Here is a 21,148-nt window from a genome sequence, read left to right as displayed (position 1 = left end):
AGTCTGTCATCTGACCTGCCTTCTTCTGGTCGAAGAAGAAGATCCAAGTCCCCCCTCCGCCTCAGCAGGGGACTTGGTATCTCCTTTTAATGGCCACTCACCTGAAAGTGTACTGCGGTCTAAGCCAGCGGTAGCGCGTAGCTGATGGCAACAAGCTGCGACAGCCGTACAGTCGCACGGCTGTCTCAGCGTTATGGACCTATCCTCTCCTTATGAGACATTCGCCATCCCCCTCCAACACGAAAAAAATGGAACGCAATCGCGTTCCCACTACAGATGTAAGTGCTGCCAGCAGTACTTACATCTCCTGTACCTAAAGGAAGAAACAACACAAAAAATATAAACAAAATCTAAACTAACTAGCACCAAGTACTGCAAGCAGTACTTAAGACAGCCCGACTCCTTGGGCACTTAAACTACACTAAGGCAAGTAGAGGCTACAGAGGGGAGGAGTCAGCAGCAAGTTTACTTTTGTTAACTGTTTAAGTGCCAACTACATGCGCCCTCATACAACCCTATTGTAGCAGTGCCCCCCAGAGTGGATGACTGAGAAATAACAACTATTCTTAAAGGACCACTAATCCCAAAATTGAAAGTTTCAGATATGAGCCTTGAAGGTAAAATAATTGTCCAGTGTTTTCCTAACATTAGACTGCAGTTCTGCTAAAAAGTAAAGTACTGTCCTATTTGATTAGATAGCTGCCACTCATCACTCACCTAGCACTGTAATACAGGTCAAAAAGCTGAGAATGAGTTGCTGTGATGTCACTGGTTCTGTTCTGATCTATAATGCAGTCAATTCACACTGTATATTTGTGTAAAGTTTGCATAGAGCAGCACCCCTCTCAACATACCAACAAGGAACAGAGGTGTGAAAGAGAGCATGAACATATTTCGTTAAGCATATATAATTTACATTATGCACCCTATTCTGGTCAGCAATGCAAAACCTTTGATGTCAAACAGGCTTTACTTCCCTTTTACAGATTGCAATAAACCAAAAGGTTGCCAAATAACAGTAGGGATTGTTGTTTTTAATATATTTTCCTGTTCATTCCTCTATGGAGTTTATTGTGGTTTTATCTTGCTAACTTTGCTTTCTCCCATACGGGACAGATCAGCTGGCAAGTGTGGGAAGGGAATGTGGTGGCACCATTGCGTTACCGTAGAAGTGGTATTGCTTGGCTGGGCTTAATGCAAATTAGGGAATTAAGCCCTGTCTCTGCCATGGATCCGGGAGACTGTCTGCTCTTCAGGGAAGATTAACCTGAAATTCGTGAGCCTTCCAGACATTCAGGGAGAGTTGGCAAGTATGCTTTAAAGGCATTGAGAAGAATCTAGAATGATTTAACGACATCTCCACAGAGGTGGAGGACTTCGATGAAGACCAGCTAATATGTGGCCTATAATTCCTTTAATAATGAATACGACTGGGAAGGTTTTAGTCTATTCAGCAATGGTTATTTACAGGGTTAATGTGATTTAGATAATTTTTTATTAGTTTGTTTTGACCCATTTGTAGGACCATGAATCATATGGTGTGATTTAAATAATAGTAGGATATAGATCAGTCTTAACCTGATTTAGTAATTAAGATCTGTCTATTTTGTGTACAACTCTGCGTCAGCCCATTTATGTCTGGCATGGTCACGGGTCATAATTATAAAGTCTTCATGTAAAGTAACTTTATACCATAAATTTAATTGTCAAACTTATACTATTACAAGCCTACATGCTTTGTAGAAAGATGTAAAATGTCCAAAAAGAGTAAGACACATTATATTTCTAAAACACCAAAGAGCTTTATGAATAAAAATCCGAAATTCTGATAAACATCACAGTAACTTTCTAGATTCTCTACAAACAATCTTTTTACAAAACATCTCATCTAATTTTGTAATAAGTGAAACTTCTTAAAGTAAGTCACAAAGAATTATGCTGGATTTTCTTTTTCAGTTCATTACATCCATTTGGTTTAAAACACACATCTTGACATTTATACTTTCTTACACTGTCAAGTAGCTATTTATCATAAACCAAATGTATCCATTTTTACATATCTTTTCTATATATATGTTCATCTTATATTTTATATATGTTTAATGCATATTTCAGTAGATGATTATCTGTACACGCTCCCATACACTATTTACTCAACAAATGGTTTGTGGACAATAAATGGTTCCCAGTGAAATAATTTAAACTTTGACACTCCCGTACTGAAGTCCCAGATCTACACTACCTGGACACCATGCAGCCCGCATATTAGCAAATGTTTCTATCCTGAAACTGCTCACGAATGCGCACCAATATGAAATGTTACTGTATGCATATTGTTTTTTACTCTATTGAACATTTCCTTTAGACTTTTTGCATTAGATGTTTCCAGTACTCCTGGACTTTTTTCGCTGACATGCAAGAGCCAGTGTAATCATCACTACAGCAATTATTCCTGTATACACCTCAACTGCCTTCCTGTGGACCTAGTCATCTGCTTTCCACATGATCTGGTCATTTATGCATCAATGTTGTCAGAATGTTTGGTTGATTTTGACCAAATTAGGCAGACTATAATTAATTTGGTGTCAGAGGTGTATCCTCCCAGTTGTCAAAGGGAAGCAATCAGGAACCAGCCAAGCTCAATGCAGTCAGAAGTGGATCACAGTTAAACAAGCCGAAGTCTATGCATGGGTAATGACACAAAAACTTAGTCAATGACAACGGATTGGCAATCCGGTAACAAAAGTAACAAGGTGAGATCACAGGTATAAAATACAATAACAAAACAGGATGTTAATGGTTCCCTGGCAGGCAGGGAAACAGGATGTTAATGGTTCAATTCCTGATACAGACATCGGAGTGTGCAGGGCCAATCTGCCAGTGGGATCAAAATCAATTGGACAGGATTGAAAAACACAGACAATAACGTACAATGGTGCCTGTATCGCTTCATCGCCTAAACAAGGAAATTCCATATGTTAGATCCAGCTGTTTGGACAAATTGTTAGTGCCTAAATCTGCCATATCTTATAATTCAATCAGGCAAAACAAGTGTGTGTGTGCTTGCGTAAATAAAAAAAGTTTATAAACTTAGCAACAATGAGGGCAAATAAATTACGTACACAAGTACACGGATGGAATGCGGTGAGTGTTGTAGTTATAGACGTTTGTTGCAGCTGTTCAATCAAAGAACACAAGTGAAGAAATACAAGCAATACAGACAGCTTATGCCTGAAATCCATTTTGATAACCCAGAGTAAAATTAAATAGATATAAGATGACCCCTTTTTATCTAAAAGAAGTTATTTTTTCTATGCTAGTAAGAGGACCTTCACACTGGTGAAAAGTAAAATTTATTCTGGTTATTTTACCTGAACTCTTTCTGCTGCTTCCCGCAGAACAACAGAATCATCACGGACCATAGCAAGTTCTGCCTGCTCTGCCACACACTTCTGCTTGATAATCTAAAGGTAATAGAGAGTCACAGTAATGCCCATTTGTCACCACACATACTCTCATTTGCAAAGTTACCCCAAGTATCAAAACTACCCAGTCACTAGATCACTTGCCCCCTTTCTTTCTTACCTTGACTTCCTCTTGCAGATGACTTACAAGCGAGTCTTTTGCCTCTGTCAAATAACAAAACCGGCATTAGAAGTGGCACACTACACTATAATATTTATATGCATTTCCCAAAATACCACACTGAACAGTTGAAAATTGTAGGATTGGTTCAGGTTGCTGGCTAGTCTGACAAAGAAAGATCTGCCATGTGTGTCACCTACCATTAAGTAGGAGTTCTACCACCATTTAACAAAAAATATGTCAATAAACTATACTAGTGTTGGCTAACCTGTGACACTCCAGGTGTTGTGAAACTACAAGTCCCAGCATACCCTTCCAGCAATAAGCTGCTATATATTGGAACTTGTAGTTTCACAACACCTGGAGTGTCACAGATTAGCCAACATTGAACTATACATTAATAAAATGTATGTATGTCACTTTTGTCAAATGCCTTAGTTTTTCTATGAATCTTCTGCCCAAGAAAATGCATAGAAACACAAAGCTTTCTGTATGCAAATGCCCTGCCTCTGAGGGTCTGGCAGGATGTAGCATTTTGCTTGCTTTAGGGCACCTAGTTCTGTTCTTTCAGTTCTTCAGCCTAGCAAGTGCACAAGGAAGGGAAGCTGTGGCATAGGATGGAAGCTATCCATGAGTGAGCATAAAAGCTACAATCTACCCAACTCTCTATCCAAGTCAGGACATTTGCATGCAGAGTGTACCTGAGAGCACACTAAAATTTAGCACTTTTTTCTTTTACATATTTAAAAGGCACTTTAATGAGATGATAGATCTGTATAAAGTGGCATTATCATATTTTTCTATATTTTAAACTACTGGGATTGTTTTAAATAGTAGTGTTTGGAGAAACAAGATGATTTTTAAACTTAACTTTAATTCCATTTGTCAGATTGCATTTGAGGTATAGAGGACCAGTGATGGAGTAGGCACTTAGTTTGAACTCTTGAAAACTATTTAAAACCAAAGCTCCTCCCCTTCTAATAAAATAGAGCTTAAAAGGGGTGTCTCCAAAATGGAATCAGAGAAATGGATTTAATTCAAGGATAAAAATGCTCTTTTCTCTTTCAACCACTACTACACTGTGGATGTTCCAAACCTGCCCGCAGGGGAGGGTACACTCAGACACAAAACCTTACGTACAAAGTTAGCCTCTTTGGATACAAATAAATTGAGCTAGTAGAATTTTGGAATAGTATGGAGAGAGGACCAGGTTACCGAGAGACAACTGCTCGGCTGAGGTCCCCTGCCGCTCTGCCCAGGAATCGCTTGCCGACCAGGCAGAACGAGCTGTGGAGTTCTCAGGGACTGGTTTTCCCTGCAGAAATAAAGACGTGCTGAATCATAACTTTAATCCATCTGGCAACGACTTGCTTTGTCGTTGGCCAACCTCTCTTCTACGCATCATAAAGAACCAGAAGGCTCTCAGTCTATGTAAAGGATGAAGTTCTATTGACATAGATTGTTATGGCTCTGACCACATCTGCCTGCAAAGACTCTACAGCTCCCAAGGGCGAACTATCTCCTAGATCCGGGATATCGATGTTCTGGTTCAGGTGAAATTTTGACACTACCTCAGATTGGAAGGATGGTTTGATATGCAGGACTAGCCGGGTGGAGAACCCGGGAAATAGCTGCTGGGGAGAACACAGAGCTAAGTGCATGGATTTATGGGCCAAGTTGGTAGCACCTGGAGATTTTATTTTGCAGGACTGGTTTATTTAAATTAGTTGGCAGGAGGGGTTAAGTCTTATTTAAGAAGGCATTCCCAGGTGCATAACCTTCTCCCCATAAAATGATTTAAATCCTCTAGGTGCCAGATACCCAAACTTGTCACTATAGATTTAATGGTGTGCACTTTTTACCTTCTGGTTAGAAGTGAAATCCCAATTCTTGGCACACATTAACCAATGTAATAAGATTGTTCACACACACACAATAGTGAAGCATGTAATAAAGACCGTCCTAATGGCCCCTCACTCTCAGGATTAGTTTAAGACAAAAATAATGAAAAACTGATATTTAAAGTAATGAAGGGATGGAGGTAGTAAAGTGAAAGTACGCTGGACTTTGAGGTAACATTTACGGTTTTCACCATGCACACTTTTCAGAGTATATTCAAAACCACAAACTGATTTAGTGGGGCCATTTCCATTTATCATGTGTGTACTCGTGTATGTGTGTTTCTCCTGCTTATTGTATTGTATTGTGTTTTCCCTGGGGCCCGCACCCTCCCCATTGTACGTCCTCCCCTGAAAAACATGGCCTATGAATATCCTTTGTATACTTAGGTTCATTCCCTCTGTTTATAGTCTACCCCTTGCTTTCTTTTACCCTTGCAATGTTTTGTTGACCTTTTTAAGACTGTTCAACATACAGGTATCTATGTATCCAATGACTTATTGTTATTTACCTTTGTGCCTTGCAAAAACCAATAGAAATTCAGTTAAAGAAAAGGGGGAAGTGTGAGAAGAAAGCAAATTGAGAAAAGAGGAAAAGAGAAATATGACTAGAAAAGGTGCAAGGGAAAGAAAAACGGAAACAGGAAAAGAATATGTAAAAGCCCTGCCAGGGAACACACTGTGCAAAAGGTGAAAAAAAAAAAAAAAGGTTTAGGTGCATGGCCTAACTAAGAATACAGTCTTTTTAACTTATTAGACAAGTTGCATGTATCACTTGTTCTATTTCCTCCTGTATACCTAAGTCAGTTTGGAACTGCTTGTTCTCCTTCTCCAGTTTCTGACATCTTGGCTCTACCTGCTGTAATGTGTCCTTCATGTCCTGTCCTTCTCTGTGCATAGTATGACAGTATTGCTGCAGCTGCTGAACCTGCAATTTATTCACAGTTAGGAATAGGTGTTAATACTGTACATCTTGCTGCTTTGCAATGATCATACAATATATACAGCTCACCTGTGCTCGCTCTTCTTCAACAACTTTTTTCATGTCCTGCACTGTAAGAAGCAGAGCAGTCTGCTCCCCCTCAAGCACGGCCCGCGAGGCTGCCTCTTGTGATAGCTTCTCTTGCAACTGTTGAGAAATAATCATACTGCAAATAATAAAAATAACTTATTTTACTTCCTGACATAAAACTATGACAAGAGAAACTCCATATGATGATGAGGCAAAGAACATGCAGGGTGTGCGATGTGAATTATGTTATCTGTTTCCAGTTAACATATTTCACTGCAAGTATGAGTACGAGTACGCTAAGCCATTTTACTGTAACAGCATTGAAGAGTTCGGGTCCTCTACCAGTAACTGATTTAACTACAAATATGTGCTTATAATGATGGTTTCAAATATGTGTTGAGCATGTTACTGTTATCCCATTTTCCAATAACAAAAGGGTGAAAAACCTAACAAAACTTTTTTATGTCAGGCAGCAGACAAGCCTTACCTCAACCAACTTTTGGCTCATACGAGCTTTTGTAGCTTTCAATTCCTCAGCTGCGATTGCCACATCCGTCTGAGATAGAAAAAATGAAAAATAAATATTTTTATTTAATAAATAAATTTAAAAAATAATAAAAAAAATGCACATTTAGATTGATACTAAATTTATTATAGGGCGACTGTGAGGCAATGACACAAAGGGACAATGAAGTTTAAAAAAAAAAAAAAAAAATACCACAAAGCAATACAATGACAAATAGGATAAACACCAACATTCCTTGCCTAGCAAATTTCACCGACGGTGACAAATGTGAATTATGGTTACTGTTAGTTCCATCCTCAAAATATTCCATGGCAGCCATGGTTCCCTTTCCAGTCCAGTAGAGACAGGTTAAGTAAAACCACCCCTAGACTGTATATAATGAAGCTCCTCCTCTTCCTCTGCATCTTTTAGTAATTTCCCAAGTTGTCTCTGGAAAATATAAAGCTATCAAACAAGGATGGGAAACTGGGCTGCCATGGAGTATTTAAAGGAAAATGGTAACCACAATTCACAATTTCCCTCTTCAATCCTCATTGGCAGACATTACAACGGGATGTACCGAAGCAATACAGCAGGCAGGGCTAAAAAGAACAAATCAGTCACATAAGCCGCAAAATCATCAATTTATTCATTGGCTGTGGGGAGAACATGAGAGTCATTAGAGGATAGGACAGAAGATAATGCCCAGCGAAGGTGCTTTGCAAAGCTCTGTTGCTGAAGCCTGAGCCCCTCTTGCCAAAGATGTTGCTAATGCCCATGTTGAGTGGGATTTCAATGTATCTGGCACCGTATGTCTATTCCTCTTGTTTGCCTGTATAATTATTCCTCTGATCCATCTGGAAATTGCTTGTTTATAAGGGGTACACCCTTTCTGAGGCCCTGTAGGAACCATGAAGAGTTGTTCTGTTTCTAAATCTTTCTGTAATGGTTAACTACAAGGAGATTGCCCTAACCAAATCCAACAAGTTCAGTTTTCCTTCCTTTTCATCACTAGGTTGTGGAGAAAAGGTTGACCATACAACCTCCTGATTAATGTGGGATGTAGATACTAAATTTGTGAGAAACGTTAGATTCGCTGTAAATACCACTCAATCTGCATAGATATTTAGAAAGGGTTCCTTGCACCACAATGATTTTAATTCTCTAACTCTGCAGAAGTAGCTACCACCAGGAACAGTTGTTCTCCATCTCTGAGAACCCTCTTGCAGTGGTTCAAAATTCAATATGGAAACTTGTACCTTGAGTGTAGAGAAGGCAAGACCTTTGCTGAAAAGATAATGTAAGGAAGCCAAGGACCTGTGGAATTGTGGCTGCAGTTCGATTGAGTCACATCATGTGATACTTTTTTTCAATTTCTGTAACAGTTTAATGAAGATTTCTTCTTTCTTGCTTGTAAAAGTGTGTTGATTGCTTGCTTGGAGACTCCATTATGGCTGAACAGTTTGGATGAAAAATTGGGCCTTGGTGGAGGAGATTTGGCTGAAGAGGAAAAGGCCATGGTTGATCCCGGAGGATCTCCAGTGCTACAGGAAACGACAGATGACATAGCTAAAACATAAGGATCACTATCACTTCTGCCTTCTCTTTTCTAATCTATTTTTAGAATGAGAGCAATGAGTGGAAATGGAGGGAAGACATAACCTAAAGGGAATGTCCATGGAAAGGTCTATTCCCTGTGTCCCTTCTGCTTTGTGCCAAGCGAAGAACCTGGGTACCTTGGTGTTGCTGGTTTTTGCCATATTGTCCAATTAAGTCATCCCAAATTGTCCTATTAGTAGCTGAAGCGCTTCCTAATGCAGAAACCACTCGACTGGATGAATCTGTTTTTCGACGGAGGTGATTGGCTGTTATGTTCTGCTTGTCTGCTACATGCAACACTGAGAGCAACTTCAGATTTTTCTCTGCCCAATATAAGATTTTTGCTACTTCCACCACCACGGTTCCGGTTGAACAACAACCTCTATTGAGGTTGTCGCTTCTTAGCTATAGGAGAAGAAATAGATGGGCCAAGCGGTTCTTATCTGCCATCAAATTGCATTTTTCTATGAAGAGAGCCCTCTTCCACTGAACTTGGCGACCATGTTGGGCTGAAAGGAAGGTTTAATTCTAAGCACAGCCCTGTTCTCATAGAAGATGAGTAAAGGAGATCTACAAGATAGAGCCCCAACTCCAAAATTCCCCCAGCTGTGGAGAAAGCTGTGTGAAAAAAAGTCTTCCAGGTAAGGATCCTTAATGCAACCTAATTACATGATTCAAAATGAGGATGCTGCAAGGCTGTCAGCACCAGGTTGTGATCCCACAGAGCTATGGGAGGGGGGATATATGGAGGCTGCACATATGTCACTCCCTGCGAGAAGGTCTGCACTTCAGTTTTCTCTGAAAGAACATCGAGGATGGAGAACCTGCAAAGAGCTGAGTTTTAAACTTTGAACCTTTGGCATGGCCTGGACAACACTGAAAAACCTTGCCTGTAAGAATCATGGCTTCTACAGTCATACCATTAAAGTCAGCCGAGGTAAACACTGAACTTAACAGGTCTGGAATTAGAGGCATGCTCCACGCTGGGCCCTCTGCCATGGTTAGGATGTCTGTGTATCCACGCCTTCTGGGCCAGACTGATATTATCAGTATCACATGAACTTTTTAACTTATGGAGCATCTGCAGAAGAACTGCTATTGGAGGGAATAGGTAAATTAGTTGGAAATTAGATGGAACTGACATGGCATCTACCAGAAACAACTGTATATTCCTTGTCCTGGAAGAGAAGAGCACCAACCTTATGGTTCAACTGAGGTGCCTTCATGTCACCATCTGGTTGCCCACACTCATCCACAAACTGCTAGAAAACCTCTGAATGAACGGTCTATTCCCCGGGTGCAGGGTTTGTCTGCTGAGAAAATCTGCTTCCCAATTTTCTACCCCCAGGATGAAAGTCGCTGCAATGGCCAAAACTTTCTGCTCTGCCCATTGCATAAATTCGTCTGGTCTTTTTTATGGACAGAGCTCTCTTCGGTTTCCTCTGGTGATTTAAGAATACCACCATGGCATTGTCTGATTAACTCTCAATGGCCCTTCCTCGCAACAACTGCCACTCTCCGGCTAGAGCACTGAAGATCGCCCGGAGTTTCAGCATGTTTACTGGAAGCTTAGACTCTTCCAGAGACCATGGAGTTGGTTTTGAAGCTCAATGGCTTCATCCTCAGAGACTGGCATGCGTCAACACCAATGTCCAGTCTAAGATAGTGAACAGCAAACCCTGCTGTGGCCGTCACTTGTCAGCTATAGGCAAAGCAATAGACGCATCTTTGGCGACAGTCCAAAAACTCAGAAACAGACCCTTCCAGAGTCAGGAAATCTGACCCCCACCCCCCACTGACGCTTCCTGGGTGTAGACAGTTGTCCAAATCCTCTCCAAGGAAAAGGATACCTAAACTAAGCCATGAACCGAGCATGACAGGCCCTGAGCCCAAGCCAGCTCATCAGGCATTGTAAGGGCAAAGCCCAAAGAGTCGTGGGAGAAAGCCTCAAGGCTGCTGGTGGGGGGACACAGGGGAAGGTGCAGCAATATATACACCTACATACATACATACAGATATATTGAATATAGTTAGGTAGTACCAGAAGTATGCAGGACATATAGACAGATTCACAGACCACCACTGAGAGTATCATGGGCGTCATATTTTTGAAAATTTGTCAGGGCATCCCTAATGAACATAATTTTCTTACAAGGAAGAGATTTATATACCAGCTTTACCCATTGATAGACCGCATTTAGCCAAGCCTGCCTGGCCAGGAACAGCAAATTATACAGCATGGATTGTTCATGGGGAGGAAGGCTTCACTCTTCAATTAGTCCCAACTGGCAAACATTTGTAGATGGCAGTCATAATGATCACTCAACCCATTATTTTAAACATTAATTATACCTACAGGTGCAATTTCACCTAACCCATTTTAAATGCATTCACTGAATCTGTCATCACTGTCTTCCTTCATTGGCAGTTCCACAGCCTTACTACTAGTGTTAAAGCTTATCGTCACTGACATATGCTATTCTGTCCAAACTCCCCCCTATGGGGTTCAGGAAAGCTACACATACGAGCATTATAAGTGAATCGATGACAAACCATGTACAGAACAGAATAGCATATGCCGTGTGCATGGATTTTTATCCATTCTCTGTAACAAACAAATCTGTACTCTGTCTGTTCAATGGCCCAAACTTCAGCTGAATTTTGTCCATCTCTGGTGGACATGTACTAAACAGAGATCGGGCCGGTATTAAAAACAATAACACTGCAAGCCATTTCAGTGAAGAACACAGTTTAATGCTAACAAAATATTTTTATTTTTTTTAACTCAAAATTTTTATTGTATAATAAAGTATGAATGACATAGACTTTAGACAACAAGCATATTGATTGGAATAATCATAAAGCATAGTAGATATCCAGCAATGTCACTCATAAAACAGTAAAGTATATTGCAATATAACAGAATGGTAATAGGTGAGGGGCGGGAGGGAGAGGGAATGGGCATTGGAGGAGGAGGAGGAGGTGTAGGGTAGGTAAGGGGGGGGGGGGGGAGATGGTCGAATCATAGGATATACTTGAGAAGAGCATGTTCACCTTCAGAAGGGGGTGCTGTCATATCTGCATGGGAGTGTTTTAAAGGAGTAAAGGGCTCAATGTTATTTGGAGTTGTGAAGGGAGAAACTATTTGGAGGAAGAGAAAGCTACGGGGATCTTGGGCATAAAGCCAGGGGGCCCAGATTTGATGAAATTTGTCTTCTTTGTCTCGCAGCAGCGACGTGATTTTTTCCATGTTGGCAATAAACCATATATAAGATTTAAGAGAAGAGATGCGGGGGGGGGTTCGTCTGCTTTCAGAACTTAGCAATCAGACATCTGGCGGCTGCCAGAACATGCGAGGCAAGTTTTGCGGAGTGGGTGTCTAGGTCTTGTATAGGATAACAGAGGAGGAAGGACCATGGATCCTTTCTGATAGGGCATTGGAGGAGGGAGGAAAGAAGTCTCGATACCCTGTCCCAGAAGGAGGAGATAACCGGGCATGACCACCAAATATGCACGAAGGTGCCTCGATGGCCACAATTTCTCCAGCAATCAGGAGAGGCTGACTGGTACATTTTTGCGAGCCTGTCAGGTGTGAGATACCACCTGTAGTAGACTTTGTACGCATTTTCCTTAATTAATGTGGAGATGGAACTAGAAGCCACATTCAGCCTGATGGTCTCCCAGCAGTCCTCCTCCGGGGGAGGGCCCAGATCCCTCTCCCACTCCCTCTCATGTGCGTTCCCGGAGGGAATCAGTTTTCCTAGTAGTAGACTATATAAGGACGAGATCATACCCCTTCGCAGAGGGGAAGAGAGGCAGAGAGATTCAAATTGGGAGGGGGAGTGAGGTGAATTGTCCGACAGGAGTAAGTGCCGAACCTGCAGGTATTGGTAGAACGGCGGGTGAAAGTTAGGGACTCTGGAGCAGAGGGCGTCATAGGATATGGGCCTTCCTCGCTCAAGAAGGCTCCCGGCAAAACGGAAACCTGCCCTAGTCCATAGCCGAGAGAAAGATCGGGACTTTCCCGGAGGGAAGGTGGGGTTATGCCACAGGGGTATAATGTGCAGAGGGTTAGGAAAGATAGAGAGATGACCCTTGCAGGTCTCCCAGATCCGAGCTGCAAATTCCAGAGTTGGAAAACGTTTGGTTAGGACCTTCCGAATATCAGAAGGGACTCCCCAAAGGCCTGACAAGTCGGGTATGGAAAGGTAGGCAGCCTCCAGGTCTGCCCATGCATGAGATGCCGGTGGAGCAAATGAGGAAGCTATTGAGCTAAGCTGAGCTGCCCAGTAGTAGGCCTTGAGGTCGGGGAAGCCCCTGCCTCCACAGCCCTTAGGTTTTTTAAGTAGTGCCAATCGGAGCCTGGGAGACCTGCCTCGCCAAACAAATTTAGAAAGGTGTTGTTGCATAGAGTAAATTTCAGTTAGGGGTATTCTCACAGGCAGTGTCTGGAAAAGGTAAAGAAGTTGAGGGAGAACAGTCATTTTAACCGCAATGATCCTGCCCAGCCACGAGATGATTAGGGTTCGCCAGGAGAAAATGTCTGATTTGAGTTTGTGGAAGAGGGCTGGATAGTTCTCCTGATACAGGGATTCATATGAGGTGGTTATATATACTCCCAGGTATTTTAATTTTTTCTTCTGCCATCTAAAGTGAAAATGGGAGGTGAGATCATAGCAGTCCTGTGAGGGCACATTAAGAAATAGGGCTTCGGATTTTGTTATGTTGATTTTATACCCGGACAGGTCGCCATATCTCGAGAGGAGGCAGAACAGGTTGGGCAGAGATATTCTTGGTTGCTGGAGCGTGAGGAGTATATCGTCAGCAAATAGTGAGAGCTTACTCTCCAGGGACCCTGTCTCCACTCCTCTGATATCTGGGGAGGCTCGGATAGTGGCTGCCAGAGGCTCAATGACCAGGGCAAAAATTAAAGGGGAGAGTGGGCATCCTTGGCGGGTGCCATTACTTATTGGGACGGGATCAGAAGGAGAACCATTGACCATAACCTTAGCAGAGGGGTGAGAATACAAGGCCTGGACCCCCGACAAGAAATCCCCAGACAGACCGAAATGCTTGAGGGTATGAGTCATGAACTGCCAGGAGATCCTGAACAAAATATTTTTAAAGCATAAATGGTTCTTAACCATATTCAAACAGCAAGTACCATTATGCTAAACTATTTCTGGATACAGAAGTCACCCATAACAGATACAATGGGTATGATCACACACTTGTCAGTCTTGTATATTTTTTCCTCATGTACCTTAGAGGTTGTTGCAATCTCCAGGGCAGCACTCAACCTCTCTTTGGCTTCCTCTTCTCTTTCCCGATCCTCAATCGCACAGTTCAACCTTTGACGCAGTCTCATGTTTTCTAGTTGTGCACTTTTCAGTTCTTGAGCATGCACTTCTTGCATTTCACGCAACCGCTGTTCCAGTTCATCTAGAGGCATAAAATCTTATAAAGCTGAACATGCATAAAACTCATTTAAAAGTGTTAATGACTATACTTTGTGAGCGGAACAGCAACATGGATATAAAGGTTTCATTTTCTTTGGTATCAAACAAATATAGTTTTTACATTCTACATTTGCATATAGAACACAAAATTTAATTTTTTATTTTTTTTTAACATTTTACTGAAGAAGTTCAAACATTTACAAAACAGAAACCAGTAAAGGAACAATTGTCAGATAAAATTATCACAAATGGTCAAGGTAACAGGAGAATCAACGCGAGGATACTAGAAAGGCAAAAACTCAGAGAGAAGATGTACAACAACACTTGTGTCTGTTACAACATTATTATTATGAAGAGTTGCACAAAAATGTTGCACTATGTATAAATTGTAATAAAGAACATACTACTAAGTCTATTGTATTCTTTTCTAAACATTATGGTTGATATTCATGTCAAGTGCAATATAGCAGTTCTCAATATATTTCTGTGATATCTTCAGGCACAGGGAGAGCCCAGTATTTGGTCCTTTAACTAAATTAATAGTGTATTTTGCCAAGAAAGCCAGTCCATCCTCATGATAAAAACATTTTTTATTTCCTTAAATAGTTCAAGTGTGTGTGTGTGGGAGTGGAAGGGGACGACTCTGGATTCACATGTGGAGATTTTCTAGCTGTTGCCAAAACTGCCATTACTATTATTTTTTTTTTTTACTTCCTTTGATAAGACACCGAGCATTTACAATCTAGGCTTAAAAGGCAGATAGATTACCAATTGTGTCGTCGCAAATCTCCACATTCGGATCCAGAAGCTCTTTATAATAGGACAGGTCCAAAAACAATGGAATAATTCAGCTAAAAATTCACCACACTTGGGACAGTTTGAAATATCAGAAAGACCAATTATGTGCCCACAGTGGGGCGGGTTATATCCCCTATGGGTTTTTTTCTACATTTTAGAACTTTCCCAGACCCATCATTAATTATGATTATGTCTAGTTCTTTCTTACCACAGTGTTTTGTGTTCAATTCCCGACCCGTGTGTAGTCGGAAAACACTAAGTTTCAAAGTCTGCAGCATGCTTTCCATGTGACATGTACGATTGACAAGATTCTCACAGTTTCTCCATAGTGTATCACCATCTCCAGTGAATACCGGTCGGGCCCTCACTGGACTAATTGGGCGAAGAACCTCTGCAGAATTTTGATATTTCAATTTTGTGCTTGCAGGTCTACAAAAGCACAAGACAAGTGAGGGAAAACATAAGAAGCAAGGCAAAATAATAGTACTTTTCTTTAAAAAAAATGTTTTTAAAAAAGTTAAAAAATATTTTTTCTTTATTTGCAGTTCTAAGTAAAAATTAAGTATTAGTTATCCACAGTATGTTTACCAGTTGACAGCAGTAGGATACCAAAAAATATTTGAAATGGATGTGTAGTGGTAAATTAGGAATTGTAGTTAATATGGTTAATCCATAACTGTCAAAATAAAATATGAATTGTCATAGTTATATCACAGTCAGGGGTTAAAATATCAGAAGTATTCATTGTGTTTAATTGCTAATCTCTTCCTCCAGCAGACATCCTGCTGTGAGGATCCTAAATAGTCTAACTGGCTCATAAGTCAAAGCTTCCCAACTGAGAACTATATTAAAGTTTCTTTGTAAAATCAGAGTATGTAAGCATGCTTCGAAGGTATTAGGTTTGTAAATTAACAGAAGAATGTGACTCAGTGAAATGCATATGCTGGATTGACAAAGATACCACAGACAGCTTCAAAAACACAGCTGTCATCATGCATTTATATTAGAATTATTAAACTTCATAACAATTTTCTTCCTATTTTGTGTCTTAAGAAAGGAAAGATATGGAAGAAAACATATCTAGGGATTATTTTCTTAACAAGTTATGATTCAAATCCTTAAATCCTTCTTGATTGTGATTTTTCAGGTTATTTCCTGGGTAAAAAGAATATATGTGTATTAGTGTGTGTGTATTCATATGCTTGTGGGGACATTGACCTGTTTACACACCAACACTGTGGGGACCCGAGTCAAAGTGGGGACTAAAATTGAGGTCCCCACGAAGTTTCCCAAGGCTAATTAATCAATGCAGGGAACCTTGCTGATATGCTCAGCATAAAAATCTGGTATGTCCCCACGAGTCACATTTGTCGGAAAACAAAAGTGTGCGTGTGTCCAATGGGGAGGGGAGAAAGTGTGTGTGCCTCCCACCGCTATAAGCCAGTATTCTGTCCGAATGTATAGCAGGAGCAGGAAACAGAAGTGACTGCATCCTGCGGCGTTTTGTACACCAAGAGGGTAAAGACACAGTCGAATCAGTCTGCTGCTGAAGGTAAAGCTGGGACAGTGACGCATGACAGAGCCCACTAGTAGCTCCGACTATAGCCCAGACAGCAGTGGAGACGAATATGCCCCTGGAGAGCGGTTCAGACATTAGCGGTGATGCCCCGTTGCCCACCAGCGCAGCAGAGTGCAGGTACCCAGAGATGAGTTCTATTTACAACCATTCTCGACCTTCTGCTAGCCGTGTTTTGAACACAGAGAGTCGGAGAGACGACACGGTGTCTGTCCAAACGCTATCCAGAAACAGTGATGGCTCCAGGGCATATAACAAAAAGCAGTACTGCCTGTACTGTGAGAAGCCCCACTTAAAAACTGGAGCATGTTCACCACAATAAGACTGAAGTAGCCAGGGTTCTGAAATTCCCCAAGGACTCGAAAGAAAGGTGCATGCAATTGGCACAACTGTCGCGACACATGAAGAGATCTAAGCTGAACCGAAGGGGCAACAAGCTCACACCTGGATAAAGCAGAGTCCAGTCACTGTGTGCCTTTGCTCAGCCTATTCCACCTGACATTAGTGATGGCTTTTGGAAGCTCTTGAGTGACATGACCCAAGATAAAGTCTTACTCGCAGTCAAAAATGCTTGATGCAACATGCAGATGGGACAGGTCGGATCAGATGTTGGCAGGCACGAGTTCATCCATCAGAAGCTTAGAGAAATGGGCAGGCTACTGCTACAGGCCAGAAGAGCTACCCCTTTGGAGAGCATGGAAGACTTTATCGCCCCATCAAACTTTCTGCACGTAGTAGACGCTGTGAAGCTGGTAGCTGGCTATGACGAGGAGACAGCTACATTTAAGACGCCCTCACTGGCACTCAAGGTCGGCACAGCCAGCAAAAGAAAGCGAACATTGTGGAGTGCTGAGTCATAATGGATGGCTGCACTGCTGTGGTTGAAAACACACAAAATTTCAGGAAGCTATATGAGGCAAGATGGAACGAGTTGATCTCATCGGCTTCCGCGAAAACTCTTAAGGAGTCCAAGTGGAACATGCCTCAGCTCTTATCTTTCACGTAACATGTTAAAAAGGTGCACTTTACCTCGAAGAGAAGCAGCAAGCCTACCGAAGTGGGCTATCCACCGAGCCTACGGTTAACCACTGGACACTAATTGCAAAGGTCACCCTGACACAGGTGATCTTGTTCAATCGAAGAAGGGAAGAGGAAGTTTCAAATATGTTGGTGACTACCTTCTCCTCAAGAGATACTTCGGATCTCCACGAAGTTGTGCCCCTAGCGCTTTCCAAGGTTGAGAGGAAGCTCTGCCGGCACTTCACTCGCATTGAAATCCGAGGAAAATGAGGGAGAAAAGTCCCCATCCTGCTGACACCTGCCATGAAAGCTGGAATGGAACTTCTCGCAGAAAAGCGTGACAAATGTGGAGTGGATAGCCAAAATGTCTTCATGTTCACCAGACTAGCTGCCTTGTCACACTTCAGAGGCTCCGGTTGCATACGACTGTGTGCCCGAGAGAGTGTGGCCAAGCATCGCCACACGCTGTCTTCCACGAAGCTTTGAAAGCACATTGCCACTCTCTCGAAGGTCCTCAACCTAAACGACGCAGAACTGAATCAGTTGGCAGACTTCCTTGGGCAAGATATCAGGGTGTACTGACAGTATTACCGCCTCCCAGAACGTACCCTCCAACTCACCAAGATCAGCAAACTGTTAATGGCTCTCAAGAGTGGCAGACTGGCGGAATTCAAAGGCAAAATTTTGGACGTGATGCACATTGATCCGGGAGGTAAGTGGAAAATCTGGTGTCTGATGTATGGTTTTGACTTTTACGTTTAGTCAACACTTCCACATTAGAAGGGAGGCGGTGTATGGACCTGGCAACACGGGACCAGTGCCCAGCCATGGCTACCACAGGTAGGTGCTACACACAGTTTTGCTAGGCAGAAGAACTTTGCCTTCTCTGTATTTTGCGGAGCCATAATGGACCACTCTACTTCCTTTCAGGTTGCAAAGAAGTGCGGAGAAAATCCTGGGACAGAGAGGAGGTCCAGGCTGTGGAGAAACACCTGATGAGGTTTATACAGACATGCCGGGTGCCCGGAAAGCGAGACTGTGTTGCGTGCCTCATGGCACGCAACCGTGCCTCGGTGTAAGCGGGCATGCATATGTTCTCAGACGGCCAGAATACACAAAACTTCCCCTACCATTGTTATTATTTGTTAATTTAGGTATGCGGGAATGTGGATGTCCTCAGAAAGTCACTTTCCCCAGCTTGCAGTCCGTGTCAGTACTTTATGCAAAGTCAAAGTGCAAATCTCATGTGGTAACTCTGGTGACAAACCGCTCCTACACATACCCCTATGATTGCTCTGTCTACAGGGCGTTAGGAAAGGGGTGTTCCTACACACCATGTTCCAGACATGTGTCCTCACGATGCAATAAAAACAAGTGTGTGTGTGTGACGCATATATAGATACAAGGAATTTAAACTAGACACAAAGACCAGAAATACTAATTAAGAATGCAGTTATGGAAAAGAAGTGCTGCAAAGCCTCCAAAAATGGAAAATAGTCAAATAAAAAATCCAAGCACTGATCTTAATTGATAATCGATTTAGTGTGCAATATAATAATATAATATCAAAAAATTGATTAGCAGCCAACACTTACAATATACTTTTGGTTTATAATAATAATAATACATAAAATCATCAAATAATAAAAATTTGTACTAATCACATATAGCAGACTTAAACTAAAGAAATTACATACGTCGTAATCAATATTTCAAAATACTTGTCCACAAACGAAGAAGAAACAAAACACATGAAGTTTGTTCAGTCCTAGCATACAGAACATGTTATACAATTTCATTTGGATGAAAGACTTCCCAAAAGTATGAAAACACTGGATTATGTCTTCAGCCATGTCATAAATTGTATTAACTCAACAGTCCTCACCTGTGGTTAGTAACACCAAGTGCGTGTAGGTCAATGATCAGGGATTCTGCTTGTTCCTCTGCTATACGCATCCGCTGCTCCAGCACTGTGAAGGTCTCAGGAGCAGTAGGAAGAATACTGAGTGGTGCGATCACTGGTCGTGCCATCTCCTGTTTACAGCTTAAAATTAAATCCAGACTTATTTTCACATTCTATACATTTTTTTTCTATAAGTACAAATATTTGACAAGACTGAAGATGTTTTTTTATACAGGTCAGCTTGCTGAAGATGTAGCTGGTGTTTTTTCACAGAGTTAACCGACATTGGGCTAGTGATGTCAAAGAGAGGTAAACTTGTGTACATTGAAATCAAATCTGAACTGACCTGTATTTACTGTATTAAAGTAACAAATTGATTGCATAATATCCCATAATTGCACTTATTCAACTTATTGGGGTACATTTGAAAAAATGGAGTTGTTGACTATAGCAACCAATTAGATTCTAGCTGTCATTTTGTGGAATGTACTAAATAGATGATTACTAGAATCTGATTGGTTGATCTAGGCAACATCTCCACTTTTTCAACCCCGCATTTTAGTAAATATACCCCATTGTATCAATTATATGACACTTGTTACAATACTGTTTTCCATTTGTAAATACCACTGCACTTTAAAGTACTATGTAGAGTACTAATTGGCAACCTGATACACTTCGGAGGCCACATAGAGCGGTCCTCTAATCTTCAATATCTATAATAAGTTAAAACAACACATATAATCAAAGAAAGATCTATCTGTAATAACATCTGCAGGCATTATAAACAAGTGTTACAAGCTTATAAACAAATCAGACAATAAAGCAGAAAAGAGTTGGGGCCGCAGGTGAAGGCTCAGAGGGCCGCCTGTTGCCCATCACTGCTGTAGAGAAATAAAGAAATGATGTGGCTTCACCTTGGTAATGGTTACTTTTTATGTCATGGAAACAACTAAAATGATAATACGAAATTAGTAAAGAAAAATACAGTACTGCTCAAGTTACAAAATATATTGAGTGATCATTTATTATCTGTTCCACAGATCATGTTTAAATATAGACTACTTATATTGCTTAACATTTAATCTGCAATTTTGCTGCTGATTTTGACAGATATACGTTGGCCTATGTCAGTGTATCCGAACCTTTTAAAAGTAGTGACTAAATTCTGAAGAAATATGAATACATAAATAACATGTCAAACCTTGATGGGATATTTTAATTTTGAATGAAAATATAGCATATAACTGAAACATCAGCACTAAAAATTATATGTTTACATTTAGCCTGTCATCACTGAGGAGTGAGATGAAGAGCTACTACTGATCTAGGTAAAATATGACAAATTATAAAGTAAAAACTGGTAATCATGAAGCTCATTGTCATAAAGTATTCTAACACTATAATGCCATATATATAAGACGGAGCTGATGGTGTTGGAATAATGTGTGACTCCAACTTCCTGATTACCAAAAATCCATTTAAAATGTTATTTGACACGCAGCAGCTGCCCAATAGACCCAACAGAGAGATGATACTGAATACCGTACCTACATTGATGGCCGGTGTAGACAGTTGTACAAATGGTCACTGCATTGGAATTGCCTCTATGCCTCTGATGTGCAATATAGGTTGTTTTTGACGTCAATCTCCTTATTTTCACTTCTAGGCCTCGTATTGTTACCATGGAGATAAACCACGGCTTCTCCCTTCAAACTGTCCCGCTGCACATGAATCTTCAGCGCGCATGCTCGATCACTCACCGAAAAGCACCCTGGGGAACTGTTACAGGA

The 21,148-nt window shown here is 41.2% G+C and overlaps 1 protein-coding gene across 2 annotated transcripts in view; it reads right to left on the bottom strand.

Annotated features, from left to right (window-relative positions):
- Positions 1-21,146, bottom strand: part of CCDC150 (coiled-coil domain containing 150) — a 78,784-nt gene extending 57,638 nt beyond the window's left edge. Inside the window, exons 1-9 of one of the 2 annotated variants that reach the window (XM_075202424.1) lie at positions 20,906-21,146; positions 19,338-19,496; positions 15,065-15,285; positions 13,863-14,041; positions 6,983-7,051; positions 6,496-6,612; positions 6,282-6,411; positions 3,586-3,629; positions 3,372-3,464 (exon numbers count right to left, since the gene is read on the bottom strand). In XM_075202424.1, the coding sequence (XP_075058525.1) occupies positions 3,372-3,464; positions 3,586-3,629; positions 6,282-6,411; positions 6,496-6,612; positions 6,983-7,051; positions 13,863-14,041; positions 15,065-15,285; positions 19,338-19,496; positions 20,906-21,042 (1,149 nt within the window). In that variant the 5' untranslated portion in view covers positions 21,043-21,146. The remainder of the gene's footprint in view (positions 1-3,371; positions 3,465-3,585; positions 3,630-6,281; positions 6,412-6,495; positions 6,613-6,982; positions 7,052-13,862; positions 14,042-15,064; positions 15,286-19,337; positions 19,497-20,905) is intronic. The other variant, XM_075202425.1, reaches the window with a different exon arrangement.
- Between the last annotated feature and the right edge of the window lie 2 nt (positions 21,147-21,148).

The sequence above is a fragment of the Mixophyes fleayi genome, chromosome 3 (assembly GCF_038048845.1).
Source record: "Mixophyes fleayi isolate aMixFle1 chromosome 3, aMixFle1.hap1, whole genome shotgun sequence".
In the NCBI taxonomy this organism is placed as follows: Eukaryota; Metazoa; Chordata; class Amphibia; order Anura; family Limnodynastidae; genus Mixophyes; species Mixophyes fleayi.
This window is presented reverse-complemented; position numbering and strand designations above follow the sequence as displayed.